The sequence below is a fragment of the Gekko japonicus genome, unplaced genomic scaffold (assembly GCF_001447785.1).
Source record: "Gekko japonicus isolate JY-2015 unplaced genomic scaffold, Gekko_japonicus_V1.1 scaffold37, whole genome shotgun sequence".
NCBI classification, from domain to species: Eukaryota; Metazoa; Chordata; class Lepidosauria; order Squamata; family Gekkonidae; genus Gekko; species Gekko japonicus.
In genome coordinates, this window is record NW_015171503.1 from 1,276,081 (window position 1) to 1,290,369 (window position 14,289).

At 44.6% G+C, this 14,289-nt stretch overlaps 1 protein-coding gene across 2 annotated transcripts in view; it reads right to left on the reverse strand.

Moving 5' to 3' along the window:
- Positions 1–862: 862 nt before the first annotated feature.
- TNRC6B (trinucleotide repeat containing 6B) overlaps positions 863–14,289 on the reverse strand; it is a 171,224-nt gene continuing 157,797 nt past the window's right edge. For both annotated transcript variants that reach the window (XM_015419237.1, XM_015419238.1), the window contains 4 exons: positions 13,172–13,396; positions 9,541–9,611; positions 3,796–3,935; positions 863–1,295 (listed from right to left, as the gene is read on the reverse strand). In XM_015419237.1, coding sequence (XP_015274723.1) covers positions 908–1,295; positions 3,796–3,935; positions 9,541–9,611; positions 13,172–13,396 — 824 coding nt within the window. In that variant the 3' untranslated portion in view covers positions 863–907. The remainder of the gene's footprint in view (positions 1,296–3,795; positions 3,936–9,540; positions 9,612–13,171; positions 13,397–14,289) is intronic.

The window sequence follows — 14,289 nt, forward strand, 5'->3', positions numbered from 1 at the left end:
TCACCAAATCCTTAGGATATGGCAGTGTGTTGCTCTATGACAGGGTCAGAACAAGATCTGTACTGCACTGAGTACCCTGCTAAAATAAAAATACCACCAACTGACAGATTGTTAACACAGGTCAATTTGATTTTGCATCAGTCACAGGCACCATCATAATTAAGTTAAGTCTAGTCAGATAGGTTGCTGACCAACAGCAATGCAGCTTTCCAAGACGAATGCATACAACCGTACACACAATCATGCGCCTACACACACACACACACACACACACACACACACACGCTTGCACAGAAACACACATACATGGGCAGTTACATGTGCCAGAACATACTGGTATATATCAACCAGCCAATCACAAAGTGTTTTTTTTTCCTTTTTTGTTTTTTAAAGTGAGGCTCCGTCAAGTCTTCCCCTCCCACCCCACCCCCAACGCTTTTGAATCCCGCCCCGTCCCATCCCAACATGGTAGACCTAAGGACACAAACACACCCAGTGCAAACAAAGTTAAAAAGCTATTTTTCAGTATATATGTTTCTTAGCAACAACTTCCGTATAACATGAAAAAGTGAAAAACTAGAAACTAATTTTTTTAATTTTTTTGTTTAGATTTAAATGGTATGTGTACTTGCTTCACATTGTCTTTCTAAGTTGGCGTTCATGATTCAAGTATTTCAAGAGTGATATGTTCTCTTTTTGGATTCATATTCCAAACGAAAAAACTGAAGTTATAAGGGAGGCAACTATGTGCTCAGACAGTCCTGTCAATGACCCACCTTTTTTCTCTCTCCATTTTCTTTTTTCCTTTTAAAATGTATTTATTGCAAGTTGAAAAAAAAGAAAAGGTCAAGTTAGTGCTGCTGCTGTTCCAAAAAAGGTCACGAGGTCAGAGTTGAAAGTTTTAAGTTCAGATTGAATCCGACCCTCCGCCTAGAAGGTCTCCAGGTAGTAAGGGAGCAGGGCTTCCCATCCTGTGGGGATCTTCTACGCTTTGAACCCCCCACAAACTTGAAGAATAGCTTGGGGGGCCCCATAACGAAGCACCAGCAAGGTCACCCCCACTGCTGCTGCCACCACCGCTGCTCCATTGCCCAAGCCCTGTTGACCCACCAAAAAGATTCAAAGCAGGTCCAACTGGATCTGTCTGATTCTGTCCTGTCTCTAGAGACTGCCAGCCTGCTGCAGGTGCGCTGGGTGTTGCTGCAGGAGTAGGAGGCTGAGCTTGTGTCAGAAAGCGACTAACCTCCTCATCTGTGGCAAACTCAGCCAGGATGGTAGTGTTTCCCAAAACGCACCTACAAAAACAAGGGGACAGAGGGAAGAGAAACAAAAAGTTAACAAAAACAAATCCAAGCATCTTAAGTTTGGGGGGAAAACAACGCTGAAAAGCTATCTAATAGGAAAAATCTGTGTTCTTCCACTGATGTAGACGTCTTTACAACGAACAAAGAAGGATTTCTTTGGTGTTTGGGCATATCTTTGCATCTTTGCAATTGTGGCATACAAGTGAGACATTTGAGAACATTATCATCCGAAACCTGACTTTTTTGCTTGTTATAAATTCAATTGATTCACACTTTAAAGCCACATACACATGCCAAATAATGATTTATTAAGCAGAGTGGGAGCATTCTCAGTGACTCAAAAAGCAAAGCCCTGGCCTATTTAATCTTTTCCCTTTGTAGTGGTTAGAGTGTCCTACGCTGCCATGGAAGCTTGCTAGGTGACCTTGGGGCTAGTCACATACACACTCATCCTAAATTACCATATTTAGTCAAAAGGAAGGCAACCTGAAATGCACAATGCCCCCCAGTTATACATTCCCACAATTTTTTTACTGGACATAATTGTAAGTTGTATGCAAGGCTGTTTTTTTTTAAAGGCATACCTGGGGGAAAACCTAGTCTTGCATATGAGTAAATACTGTACCTCACAAGGTTGTTGAGAGGGATAAAATGGAGGAGAGAAGAATGATGTAAACTAGATTGGGTCACCATTGGTGACAAAGGTGGGGCATAACTGAAGTTAAAAAAAAATTAGAATAATAATTCTAGCAGCAGAATACTTAGCTGAACTTTTATGTAAGACAGGCAATGATAACCTAAAATGAAATACTGACTAAATACCCTTTTTAGGGTTCTTTTAATTTAAAATACTGTAACACTAATTGGTTTTTAACTGAAAGGTAGTGTTTTTGAACAGAAGTGATAACACAGTATAGTATATAACAACCAAAGCACTGTAGAAATAACGCAATCAAAGGCACTATATGCTGAAGTGCAAAGGAACAAAGAATATTTATATAACACAATGTGTACAAACAGATACAATATAGTGTATACATATGACATACAACAACACAGAGTGTACAAAAGAAGCCGGCACACAGGACATGGGACGAAGACTCCGAATTCCAATCTTCATTTCGTTGATACTTCTTCAGTTGTACCATACAGCTACAATAACAATAATAATCAGCCCGGCAATTAATACACCTAATCAAAGATAATTTATGAACTCACAATATTTACCTTCATCTAGTGCTCAATATATAGAAGCCTTCATGTTATCTATGCAGGGGAAATTATCTGTGTTGTTGTATGTCATATGTATACACTATATTGTATCTGTTTGTACACACTGTGTTATATAAATATTCTTTGCACTTCAGCATAGTGCCTTTGATTGCATTATTTATACAGTGCTTTTTTACTGTTTTTGTACAGAACATTAACTTGACTGTTTGAAAAACCTACAATATTAGTGGAATTTTTTTTGTTTGCCTAAAGACAGCTAAAAGGCCACAAAAGGGACTTGCCTTGAGCTTAGATCAGTTCAGTCACATAATACACTACCTTCTCACATGAAATGGCCTGCCTGATGAGGACAGAAAGGCTTCCACCCTCCTGGCTTTCCACAAAGTACGCAAATCTGAATTATTCAAGAGGTCTTCTTGTAAAGAAAATTGGGCTCCATTGTAACAATATGGTTCAAAAAGAAGCTTGGGTAAAGGGTTATGGACTATAGACTATACCACTGTGTATAGTTCATACTATCTGCTGCTGTAAGTAGGTTCCTACTACATAATTCTTGCATTTGTTTAACGTGTCATGTTAATACTTGTGTTGTGCCTCACTACTTTATTTTGTGTAACCGGAATCTACCACCAATTAATTTTATTTGCTGACTTGCTTTCTCCATATTATTTTAAATTTTACAAAGCTCTAGTGTATCCCCTTTAGTCATCACTTTTCTAATTAAGAAGCTCCAATTAATTTTGCTTCTCTTCACAGAAAAGTTGAGCCCCTTAATAATTTTTGTTCATGCATTCTGTGCCTTTTCCATCTTTTCAATATCTTCTTTTACATGGGATTACCAGACCCTGTAATCAGCATTCCAAATGTAGTTGCACCACAAGTCTTATAAGGGCAGTATGGTACTACCCATTTCATTTTCAACTTCTTCTAGGAATCCCTAGTCTCTTCTCTAGACAGTCACAGCCAATTTAGATCACGCATGAGTGCCATTAAACCTCAAATGTAACTGGTTATCTTCAAAGACTGAGGATTAATATTTTACCGGAGTAATGACTTTTTATGAGCACGAAAAAACAATACTATGTCCCAACTAGCTCCCTTCTCCATCCATTTCTAAAAGTATACTTCTGCTACGGTTGTAATATAAGATCAGTTTAATCAGTCTCTGAAAAAAGATCTTCATAAAGAAAGGAACCAACACATACATTTCAATGTCAGTTGTATTTAGAGCACTAAGGAGAAAAGATACATTACTCACATGTGCAGTGCAGTCTGGGCCTTGGCTGCCTCCTGCTTGGTGCTGTATCGGATAAGGGCGGTGCCTTGGGTCAGGTTCAGATGGAATGTCAGCAGTGGACCATGCTGCATGCAGATGGTCCTCAGGGTTGACCCATCAATCTTGAAAAGAAAAGGAAAGACAACAGAAGGGGTTTTTTTTGTAATGCATTGTTTTTGAAATCATGTGACTATACCCCAAAACGTATGCCCCATACACAGTAATATCAGGCAATATATTGTAAATTCTGTAAGAAATTAATGTGAACTTCTGACTGTTGAGAGGGAATTTGTCTCAAGCCTTATAACTGTGACTTCCTCTTGATTTCTCTGTAAACCAAACAATGACAACTAAGTTACTTGGCAAGATTTTTCATTTAGAACCCAATCTAACTACTTCTTTTCCCAACACCTGAGTCAACTGTAGACTCCAGCTGATCCAGGGCAAAGTCTCATCTGTTGACTAGAGACAGTTTGTTTACAGCTAATTACTGTAACAATGAATAACAGCAAATTCAACAGTATGAACCATTTGGTTCACAGCCTCAAAGTACAAGATTAGAATGTTCGTTTGGACAAGAGATCCCTTCCACACTAGTATTACTATGCTATGAGTTTAACTTACATTTATTTGCTGGATTTTTATTTTAAAACCCCTAAGTTATAATTAATCTTGAAGTTTGATTACCATGTTAATATCTTCTCTACCTTGCAGCACTTCAGCTGCACATTGCCATACTTAAGACACTTATTGGGTGTCTCAGCCCCCTCCTGTCTAGGCGGCGAGCTGATCTACACTCACTTGCAGAGACTAATGGACCCAACTGGGTTCTAGAATGCTCTGTGGGATCCGATGTCCTTCGGCAATTCATTAGATAGAGGACTGAGAGAGGACTGGCACTCCCGTCTCTCTGAAGCCATCAATGAAATTGTTCTCCAACGTCCTCTATGCTCTCGACCTAAACTATCCCCCTGGTATACTACAGAACTCAGGGGGATGAAGCAGGAACTTAGATGACTAGAGTTTGGCACCGTGTTCGCAACAAAGCTACAAGAACATCTTATAGGATGTTTATGAAATCCTACAAGGTGGCGGTGAAGGCTGCTAAAAAGGAATTTTATTCAGCTTCCATAGCATTTGCTATTTCCTGCCCAGCACAATTGTTTAGGGTAATCAGATCTTTAGCCTCTCTCACAGAGAGAACCCAAATTGTTAGGAATTCAGCTTTTGCAAACATTTGGGTAGATAAAGTCTTGTCACTCTACCACAACCTCCCGGCCAATGTTGATAACAGTATGTGAACTGGAGGGCCCCCTGGTTTTCTTTGGATTCAGAATTTGATAGCTTCAGCTGACTCTCCCGAGCCAATGTCAACAGGGTTCTGGGTGCTGTTAGGCCAACCACTTGCCTCTTAGACCTGTGTCCCTCTTTGCTGGTGAAAGCCAGTGATGAGGGAATACAGGGCCCCCTGATAGACATTATCAATCTGCCCCTGGATCTAAGGGTCTACCCAGAGGGATTAAAAGAGGCTGTGGTAACACCACTCTTAAAGAAGCCATCTCTGGATCCTATGGATCCTCCCAATTACAGCCCAGTCTTGAATCTTTCATTTCTGGGCAAGGTAATTGAGAGTGGTAGCAGAATAGCTCCAGAATTTCCTGGAAGACACATCGGTGCTTGACCCATTCCAATCCAGCTTCTGCCCCAGCCATGGGATAGAGATGGTGCTGGCTGCCCTCACAGACCACCTCTCCAGACAGCTGGATTGAGGCAGGTCAGCGCTGCTGCTATTGCTTGACCTTACAGCAGTGTTCAAAATGGTCGATCATGATCTTTTGACCCACTGCAAAGCCCAATGGACTCACAACCACCATCAAGACTGCTGTGATTGGTTAAAGCAACAGAAAACACTCCTAGCTGGGAAGCGCAAGAGTGCAGTGCCCTGTTCCTCCAACAACTAGGTGTAGATCAGTGGATCCATCAGAAAAAGGGCTGAGTACAGGACTTCAGGTCACAGGCAAGGAGCCACTGCTCCAGTGCATGGCACACAAACCCAATCCCACTCTGCTCAATTACCTATGTTTACAGCAGCTGAGCTACAGCACTTGATACATGCTTCCATTTTTGCTGAACTCTGGGGAGTGGGGAAACTATCTACTTTCCTCTAAACAAACTGTTGAATTCTAGAACACAGTGACTGGGTTGATTACCCAGTTGCCCCAGATGGTGCTTCCAGATGGAGGCAACCCCCCCCCCCGTAGCTCCCTCCTAAATGGGTATGAAAAGGGATGGGGGGGGGGAGTAGTTCCTACTACCTTGCCCATACCAGAAGAAGCTCATTTGGGGCACACCGAACAGCTGTATTCTAGTGAATGGCTCTACCTTTTAGGATCTATGCAACAAAAGCTTCGTTGGAAAGACCCACAGTTAGTGACTTCATAAGAGCTAAAATAACTCTAAACCTGTATATCCAGGTAGGATATAACCAGGGAGATTTTAGGCCTGGTCTGTACAATGGAACTTATGTATCTGGCTGATGACACAATGTCTGACAAAAATACTTGGCATTATTACTAACTGCTGCAAAACACGATATGCATTATGTGATGTAAAGTATTTTTTAAAAAACCTTTCCCATTGCAGTATGTTTTCTCTCCCCGCTTTCTCAGAGCTCCGTAGGTTCCATATCCCATAGGTCACTGCTAACTATCTAAGGAGAAGTTGTAGAAGCCATTATTTTGAAGGGGAACTATAAGAACACAGATGGCTGGTCTTCATTCTTTTGGATGGTTTGGGATTTAGAATTCTGTGGCCAACAGGTACTAAAAGCCTGATTCCTGGGAGCACAATGCAAACATTCTATTTCCCACAGGCTAAAAAAGGTAATTTGAAATCATCACAGAATTCCTGAGGTGGTAAGCTACCAACTCAAATACACATGCAACTCTTGTAAATGAACAAATATGTTCATGAAAATAGAAGTCTCCATGTGATGACTGTATTGTTTAGACTAGACCTCATCAAGAAAGGGCCACAACCAATGAACCAACCTGCCCCTAGACAGGAGATCCCATGACAAATTCAAAATCAAGTAACATGGTCTTGAGACACCAATGTTTTGCAATTCCTTTCAAATTACACTTTGTAATGTGTTTCCTTTTGGAGGCAGAACTTCCTCCTCAAGTAGGTTAGCAGAATGCAATGAAGGAAGGGTGCTCCCTATACAAGACTTTTAAATTGATTGCTTTTTATAGCAACAACTTGGTAATGGTGGAAAGTACTGTCTAGTCACAGCTGACTTATGGTAACCCTGTAGGGTTTTCAAGGCAAAAAACATTCAGATGTGGTTTGTCATTGCCTGGCTCTATGTAGCAACCCTGGGTTTCCTTGGTGTTGTTCAATCCACATTACATTAAGCTGCCTTATACTGAATCAGACCACTGGTCCATCAAAGTCAGTAGTTTCTACTCAGACTGACAGTGGCTCTCTAGGGTCTCAGGTAGAAATCTTTCACACCCCTTACTACCCTCATCCTTACTGGAGATGCCAGGGATAGAACACGGGATGGTCTGCATGCCAGTCAGATGCTCTACCAATGAGCCACAGCCCAAATACAGACCAGGGCCGACCCTGCTTAGCTTCTGAGATCTGATGAGACTGGCTAGCCTGGACCATCCAGGTCAGTGCTAGAAATAACTTAGGGCCATGTTAACAACTAATTCTGCATGTTTATTACATAAATCTTCATATAAAATAGGCTTTAACTAAAAATTGTATATTAAAAACGCTAGACTAAATATATTGGCACTTAAAATAAAGATTATTTTCAGTTTATAGCCAGCTGTCTCATGAAAAAGACCATAAGAGGTGCCTGGATGGATCGGACCAGTGATCCATGTAGTCAAGTATCTTGTTTTAGGTAGTGGCTTATCAGTCTCTCAGAAACACCAGCAAATTGGGCATAGCCGCTCTCAATCTTGCCTCCTTGCACAGCCTATACATGTGGAGGTTTCCTTTAGTAAACTATTCTATAGCCTATCATCACTAGGGGTGTGCATTCCGACTATACTGAGCCGGAAAATATATCCGTAAAACACCTAATCGGTATTTCCCAGATATTTTTAAGCCAGATATAGAGCCCAGTATTTATTTGGCTATCCAAAAATATTCAGGATTTTTTTGGGACCACTGGATGGCTGAAGGTAAAGGGTGTTTAAAGGGATTGCAGTCCCTTTAAACAACTTCCAAGTGAACTCACCACTTTGAGAAGGCATTTAAAGGGACCACAATCCCTTTAAATGCCTTTTTTTCATCCACTGGGCTTCATCCAATGGGCTGCCCAGCAGAGCCTGTGGGGAAAAACAAGAGGAGTTGGTTTTATACCCCACTCTTCACTACCCAAAGGAGTCTCAAAGTGGCTTACAATCACCTTCCCTTCCTCTTTCCACAACAGACACCCTATGAGGCAGGTGGGGCTGAGAGAGTTTTGAGAAAACTGTGACTGACCCAAGGTCACCCAGCTGACTTCATGTGGTGGAGTGGGGAATCAAGCCCGGTTCTCCAGATTAGAGCCTGCTGCTCTTAACCACTACACCAAACTGACTCTCCCCTGCAGGACTGGCTCTTTGGCGGGCTCTGTTGGGCAGTCTGGTTTAAACTGGGCTGCCCATCAGAGCCCCAGCAAAGCCTGCGGGGAGACCCCTCAGCTGGGGCTGGCTCCTCTTTGCAGCTCAGTTAAAACCCAGCTTCAAAGAGAAGCTAGCCCAGGATTGGAGGGGCATTGGGAGCTGACAGTTGCATGCCACCTTGGCTGGGGCTGGTTCCTCTTTGCAGCTTGGTTTAAACCGAGCTGCAAAGAGAAGCCAGTCCAAGTTCAGCCGGGGTGGCACGGAGCTCTCATTTTCCACCGCCCCAGCTGATCCTCTCTCTCTTTTTTTTCCTCAGGTCCATTGGACCCCCCAAAAATTGGGATTCCCACATTTTTGCTGAATCTAAATCCTGAATATTTACCAGTATTTTGATTCGGGAATATTGGGAAATAGCTATATTTTCTTTTTAATTACAGCTGAATTAAAGCTCCCACCCAACCCACTCCCAGTGTTGGAGGCGCAACCTGTCACTTGATTGAAAGAAAAAAATAGGAGGATCCTAGTATTCCTTGCCAGGGAATCATTTTAATTGTTCTTAGTATCTGCATGGGATGCTATAATAGGTGTTCATGCCAGAAATGCAAAATAATTTATTCTGGAGAGAATCAAAGACACAAATAAATGTTAAAGCAGCCTTACTAGACTGTGTATTTGGCAGCAGTGCTAGAAACATTCTGTGGTTTCACTATGGAAACATAAAGGAGAAAACTGCAGTTCAGCCTAGTTCTGACAGTTTCCTGAAAAAGCTGGAGTCTTAGGTGATAATCACTATGTTTTGTGTTCACAGAACTGTTCCCTTACCTAAGTAAAATAAAACAACTTCACAATTTATTTCACAAATTAAGAAATGTACAAAGTGGAAACCGAGATATTACAATTACTAGCAGGTACCTTATGTCTTAAACACACTTGTCACACAAGTTTGCCTGAGTGATTACTCAAGCAAATGCAAAGCCATTTATTATGAACAATTCAGAATTCTACAGTTTCTGAGATGAAGAACAGAAAAAAGCCCTAATGAACTTGTTCTGTGAAGCTTACTATTTCCATCAACCTTAGGAAGCAAAAATGGAAATACCTGTGGAGTGAGATTGTGAAGAACCAGCCAGAAGCTAGGGCGAACTGATCCACCATCGCTCCAGGTAGAGGCTGCAGATTGTTAAACAGCAAAAGTAACAGTATTATGAGAAACTGACATGTAAATTCTAACCATTATCTGTGTCCAGATTTGGCTGAGAACCACCTCAGAACTTTATTTTAAATACAAATCCTAAGGAGTACTCCACTTAACAGAAATTATTTATTTATTTATTTATTCTTTAGATTTGTATCCCGCCCTCCCCGAAGGCTCAGGGCAGCTAACAAGGGCATAAATGCCAGATTAAAACAGTAAGAACAGTATAAAAATACAATAATACAACATAACACAGTTATTAAAAATATCGGTGCTCCAATACTCATTCCGAATCATAAAACCAAGATGGTGCTCTGAAGATGTTATAACAGAAAAACAGCAGTATATGTCCCCACAACCCTGTCATCCACCAGGGACGTCTCGCACCCCCGATGATACCCGCACCAGCGGTGGTAGAGTGCGGTGATGGAAAAAGCGTTGGTGGAATAATGGTGGTGGCGGCTCCTACTCGAAATCCTGGCGGAAGAGCTCCATTTTGCAGGCCCTGCGGAACTGCACAAGGTCCTGCAGGGCCCGGATATCTTCTGGGAGCTCATTCCACCAGGTAGGAGCTGCCACCGAGAACGCCCTGGCCCTGGTCACAGCACGTTTGATGGTCCTGGGGCCTGGGTTATCGAGGAGGTTTTGGCTCCCCGACCGCAATGCCCTTGGGGGAACATGTGGGGAAAGGCAGTCCCTTAGGTAGGCCGGACCCTGGCCATATAGGGCTTTAAAGGTAAGAACCAGCACTTTGAAGCAAATCCGGTACACCATTGGCAGCCAGTGCAGCGCTTTCAGCACAGGCCAGATGTGATCCCGTCTAGGGAGACCCATCAGCAAGCCTGGCTGCAGCATTCTGCACTAGTTGCAGCTTCCGAATTTGCGACAGAGGCAGCCCCATGTAGAGAGTGTTACAGTAGTCTAGCCTTGAGGTGACCGTCACATGGATCACTGTGGCCAGGTCATCACGGTCAGTCGAGGAAGGGGACCAGCTGCTGCGCCAGCTGAAGATGGTAGAAGGCCGACTTGGCAGTGGCTGCTACCTGAGCCTCCATCATTAAGGAGTCCAGGAGCACACCCAAATTCCTAACCTCCGACACCGGCGCCAAAGGCGCCCCATCGAAGGTCAGGAGAGGGAGCCCCATCCCCGGACCAATCCGACTCAGCCCCAGGACCTCCGTCTTTGCCGGGTTTAGTTTCAGCCGACTCAGTCTGAGCCAACCAGCCACGGCCTGTAACGCTTGGTGAAGGTCATCTGGGGTGGAGTCCGACCGGCCGCCCAGCATCATATAAAGCTGGGTGTCATCTGCATATTGATGACACCCAAGCCCACAACTCCGGGCAATCTGGGCAAGGAGGCGCATGTAGATGTTAAACAACATCGGGGATAGCACCGCCCCCTGAGGTACCCCACATTCAAGAGGCCACCTCCGGGACCGCTGATCCCCTATCGCCACCCTTTGTCCCTGACCTTGGAGAAAAGAGGCCAACCATTGAAGGGCAAGCTCCTGAATCCCCATGTCGGCGAGGCGGTGGGCTAGCAACTGGTGGTCGACCGTATCGAACGTGGCCGACAGATCTAACAACAACAGTGCCACCACACCGCCATGATCCAGATGCCCACGGAGGTCGTCAGTCAGAGCGACCAGTACCGTCTCCGTTCCATGACCAGGGCAAAAGCTGGACTGGAAGGGATCGAGGACAGAAGCGTCATCCAGAAAGCCCTGTAGCTGTATCGCCACCGCTCTCTCAATAAGTTTGCCCAAATAGGGCAAATTGGACACCGGACGATAGTTGGCCAATTCGGCCGGGTCCAAAGATGGTTTTTTCAAGAGAGGGTGGACCATCGCTTCCTTGAGTGCCCTGGGGAACCGAGCCGATATCCAATTCCTTAACATTTTGCCTGCCCTGTGGCAGAGCTGTCAACGACAGAATCGTACTAAATAATTGTGCCGGGCGTGAGCTAGCAGATGCAATCGTGGTCGCATAGAAATCTCTCTTTCCGGCCTTGACTGCCATCTCATAGGATCTCATAAACGTCCTATAGGATGTTCTTGAAGCCTCGTTGCAAGTGCGACGCCACCGTCTCTCTAGTTGTTTCAGCTCTCGCTTCAGCTGGCGCAACTCCTGAGTATACCAGGGTGCCCGCCGAATACGAGTTCGGAGAGGACACCTGGGAGCGATCTCGTCGATGGCCGTGGAGAGCCAGTCATGCCAATCCTCCACTAGCTCATCCAACGAGCCGCCAGGGGGTTTCGGATCACGCAAAGCCATCTGGAGCCACATAGGGTCCATTTGGCAGTGCGGGCGAGCAAAAATCCGCTCGCCACCTAAGCAGGGTTGGGGTGGAACATTCAGACGGGCCTTCAGGGCCTGGTGGTCCGACCATGGCACTGCCATTGCAGTAATCCGATCCACCCTCACCCCAGCCGCAGAGATCAGATCGAGCGTGTGACCGGCCCGATGCGTGGGGGCCGTAACAAATTGAGAGAGTCCCAGCACCGCCATGGACGACACTAAATTCGCAGCCCGGCCAGAGGCCGCGTCCTCGGCATGGACGTTGAAATCACCCAAGACCATCAGCCTAGGGTGCTCCAACGCCCAGCCTGATACGGCCTCCAGCAGGGACGGTAGGCTATTGGCCAGTGCACTAGGCGGTCGGTATACCACCCAAATTGCCAAACTCTCCTCAGCCTCCAGCATCACACCGACACTCTACGCTCGCGATCTCCACAGCCGGGAGCGCCCTGAAGGAATAAGCCCCCCGAATGAAAATAGCCACTCCCCCCCGCCCCTTAGTCCGCGATTGGTGGAGGACCAAGAAACCAGGAGGGGCAAGCTGGGTGAGAGCTACTGTCTCCCTCTCCCTCACCCAGGTCTTGGTCACGCATGCCGGGTCAGCTCGTTGTCCCATTACGAAGTCCCGAAGGACTGTAGCTTTGTTGTTAATAGACCTGGCATTGCACAACACCAATGACAGAGGGGGGTTCTCCATCTTAGCCCCACTGCCAGCCACCCTTGGGATGGGCCTTAGGGTGGAAGGGTGCCGAGCCATTCCATTTCTCCGCATCCTTCCCTTAAAACCTCGCCTAGGCCCACCACAATACTTCCCCCTCCCCAAGAGCACCAGAATCTGCTGACCAGGCATTTCCTGCACTGAGCGATCTCCGCTGAGCTTCAGATCGACAGTTGCATGCCAGGTTCAATGAATCACCCAAGACCATTATTTCACTCAGCATATTTAGCATGCATGTTATTTTCTTCAGACTGCCCTTAAATAATGTAATACATGATCCTCATTTATCCTTTCAAGGACCCCTGCAATAGCATTTAGAACATTTCACTTAATTCCTCCAGCAACATCTGGGAAACGTTCCAGATAACTCAAGTCCATTTATCAACGTGAAAGGCTTTCTTTGTTAAGCAAACACAGTTAACTGTTTATCTACAGAATGTCTCATCATATCCACACTACTAATTCTGAGGAACATGCACCCACCATGGCCAAATAATACTACTAAGAGATAATTCTCACCAGAGGCAAGCCTCGAATCCTGTGCCCCCCACCCCCTGACTGAGCGGGGTGCTGTGCTGCTCCAGGGAGAGGATGGTTTTGGATTACTCAGACCAGGAGGTGGGCGGGGCAGCCCTGTAGTGTTTCTTGAGGAAATATGGTTTTTCCACATCTTGTTGGAGAGATGAGTGGGATTGGGTCCTATGGGATCTGGGGACCATGTTGATTTATAATCACTGAACTTTGCTAAGACAAAGATAAGGAAAAGGCAGTCATTAGCCAGTTAATTCACACAATGCGATTTATATACTTTCCACCAGCAGATTGTCAATAGTGTATCTGTCACAAATTATTCTCATTCCCACCCTAAAAACATTTCACAGGCAAAAAGGAAGAACAGACCTGATTAAATGAAGTTTGTTGCAGTAGTGCCTAGCTGTGAAAGCATGTTGCACAGAACCACTACACAACACATGAATCTTTAGATCATTTCACAACGAGAAACTGAAGAGACTATACCAGGAGTCCCAAACTGTTTTGAGCCTGTAGGCACCTTTGGGATTCTGAGAGGCAATTTAGAGCACTATCCTAAACGGCTGTAGGAGGAGGCATCAAACACAGTACCTCTGTCCTCACTTTACAAGAGCACAGAAGGAAGGTAAAAAGAAATTAAACAAAGCCCAAGGGAGAAAAAGAAAGGGATGTAATAAAAAGAAGGAAAGCCTGAAGGAGGAATAGAACTACACAATGATTAGTGGCTATGGCTGCAGTTGCATGGAAAACCACTTAATTTGAATGAGGGCAGCCAGTAACAGGCCTTGTCTTACAATGACCCTGCCCACTTTCTGAAAAGCTTGGAGCATGTCAGGGGAGGTACTTCGGTGCCCTGGACTACATACACTGCAGCACTTCAGAAAGACACTAGCTTAGGCAAGTCTCAAAATGCCCAGCATCACATTTTATTTATTGATTTAAGCAAAAGGGATTATGTTCCCTTACTAAAAATAGCAGCTTCATTTTAGAAGACTGAAAGTCACACGGACATAACTTAAGAAAATTAAATGTGATACTTGGGCCTTCTATAACAGCCTATTAGTATATTTTAATTAGGCAATGTCTCAAGGAACCCAACCTAATAA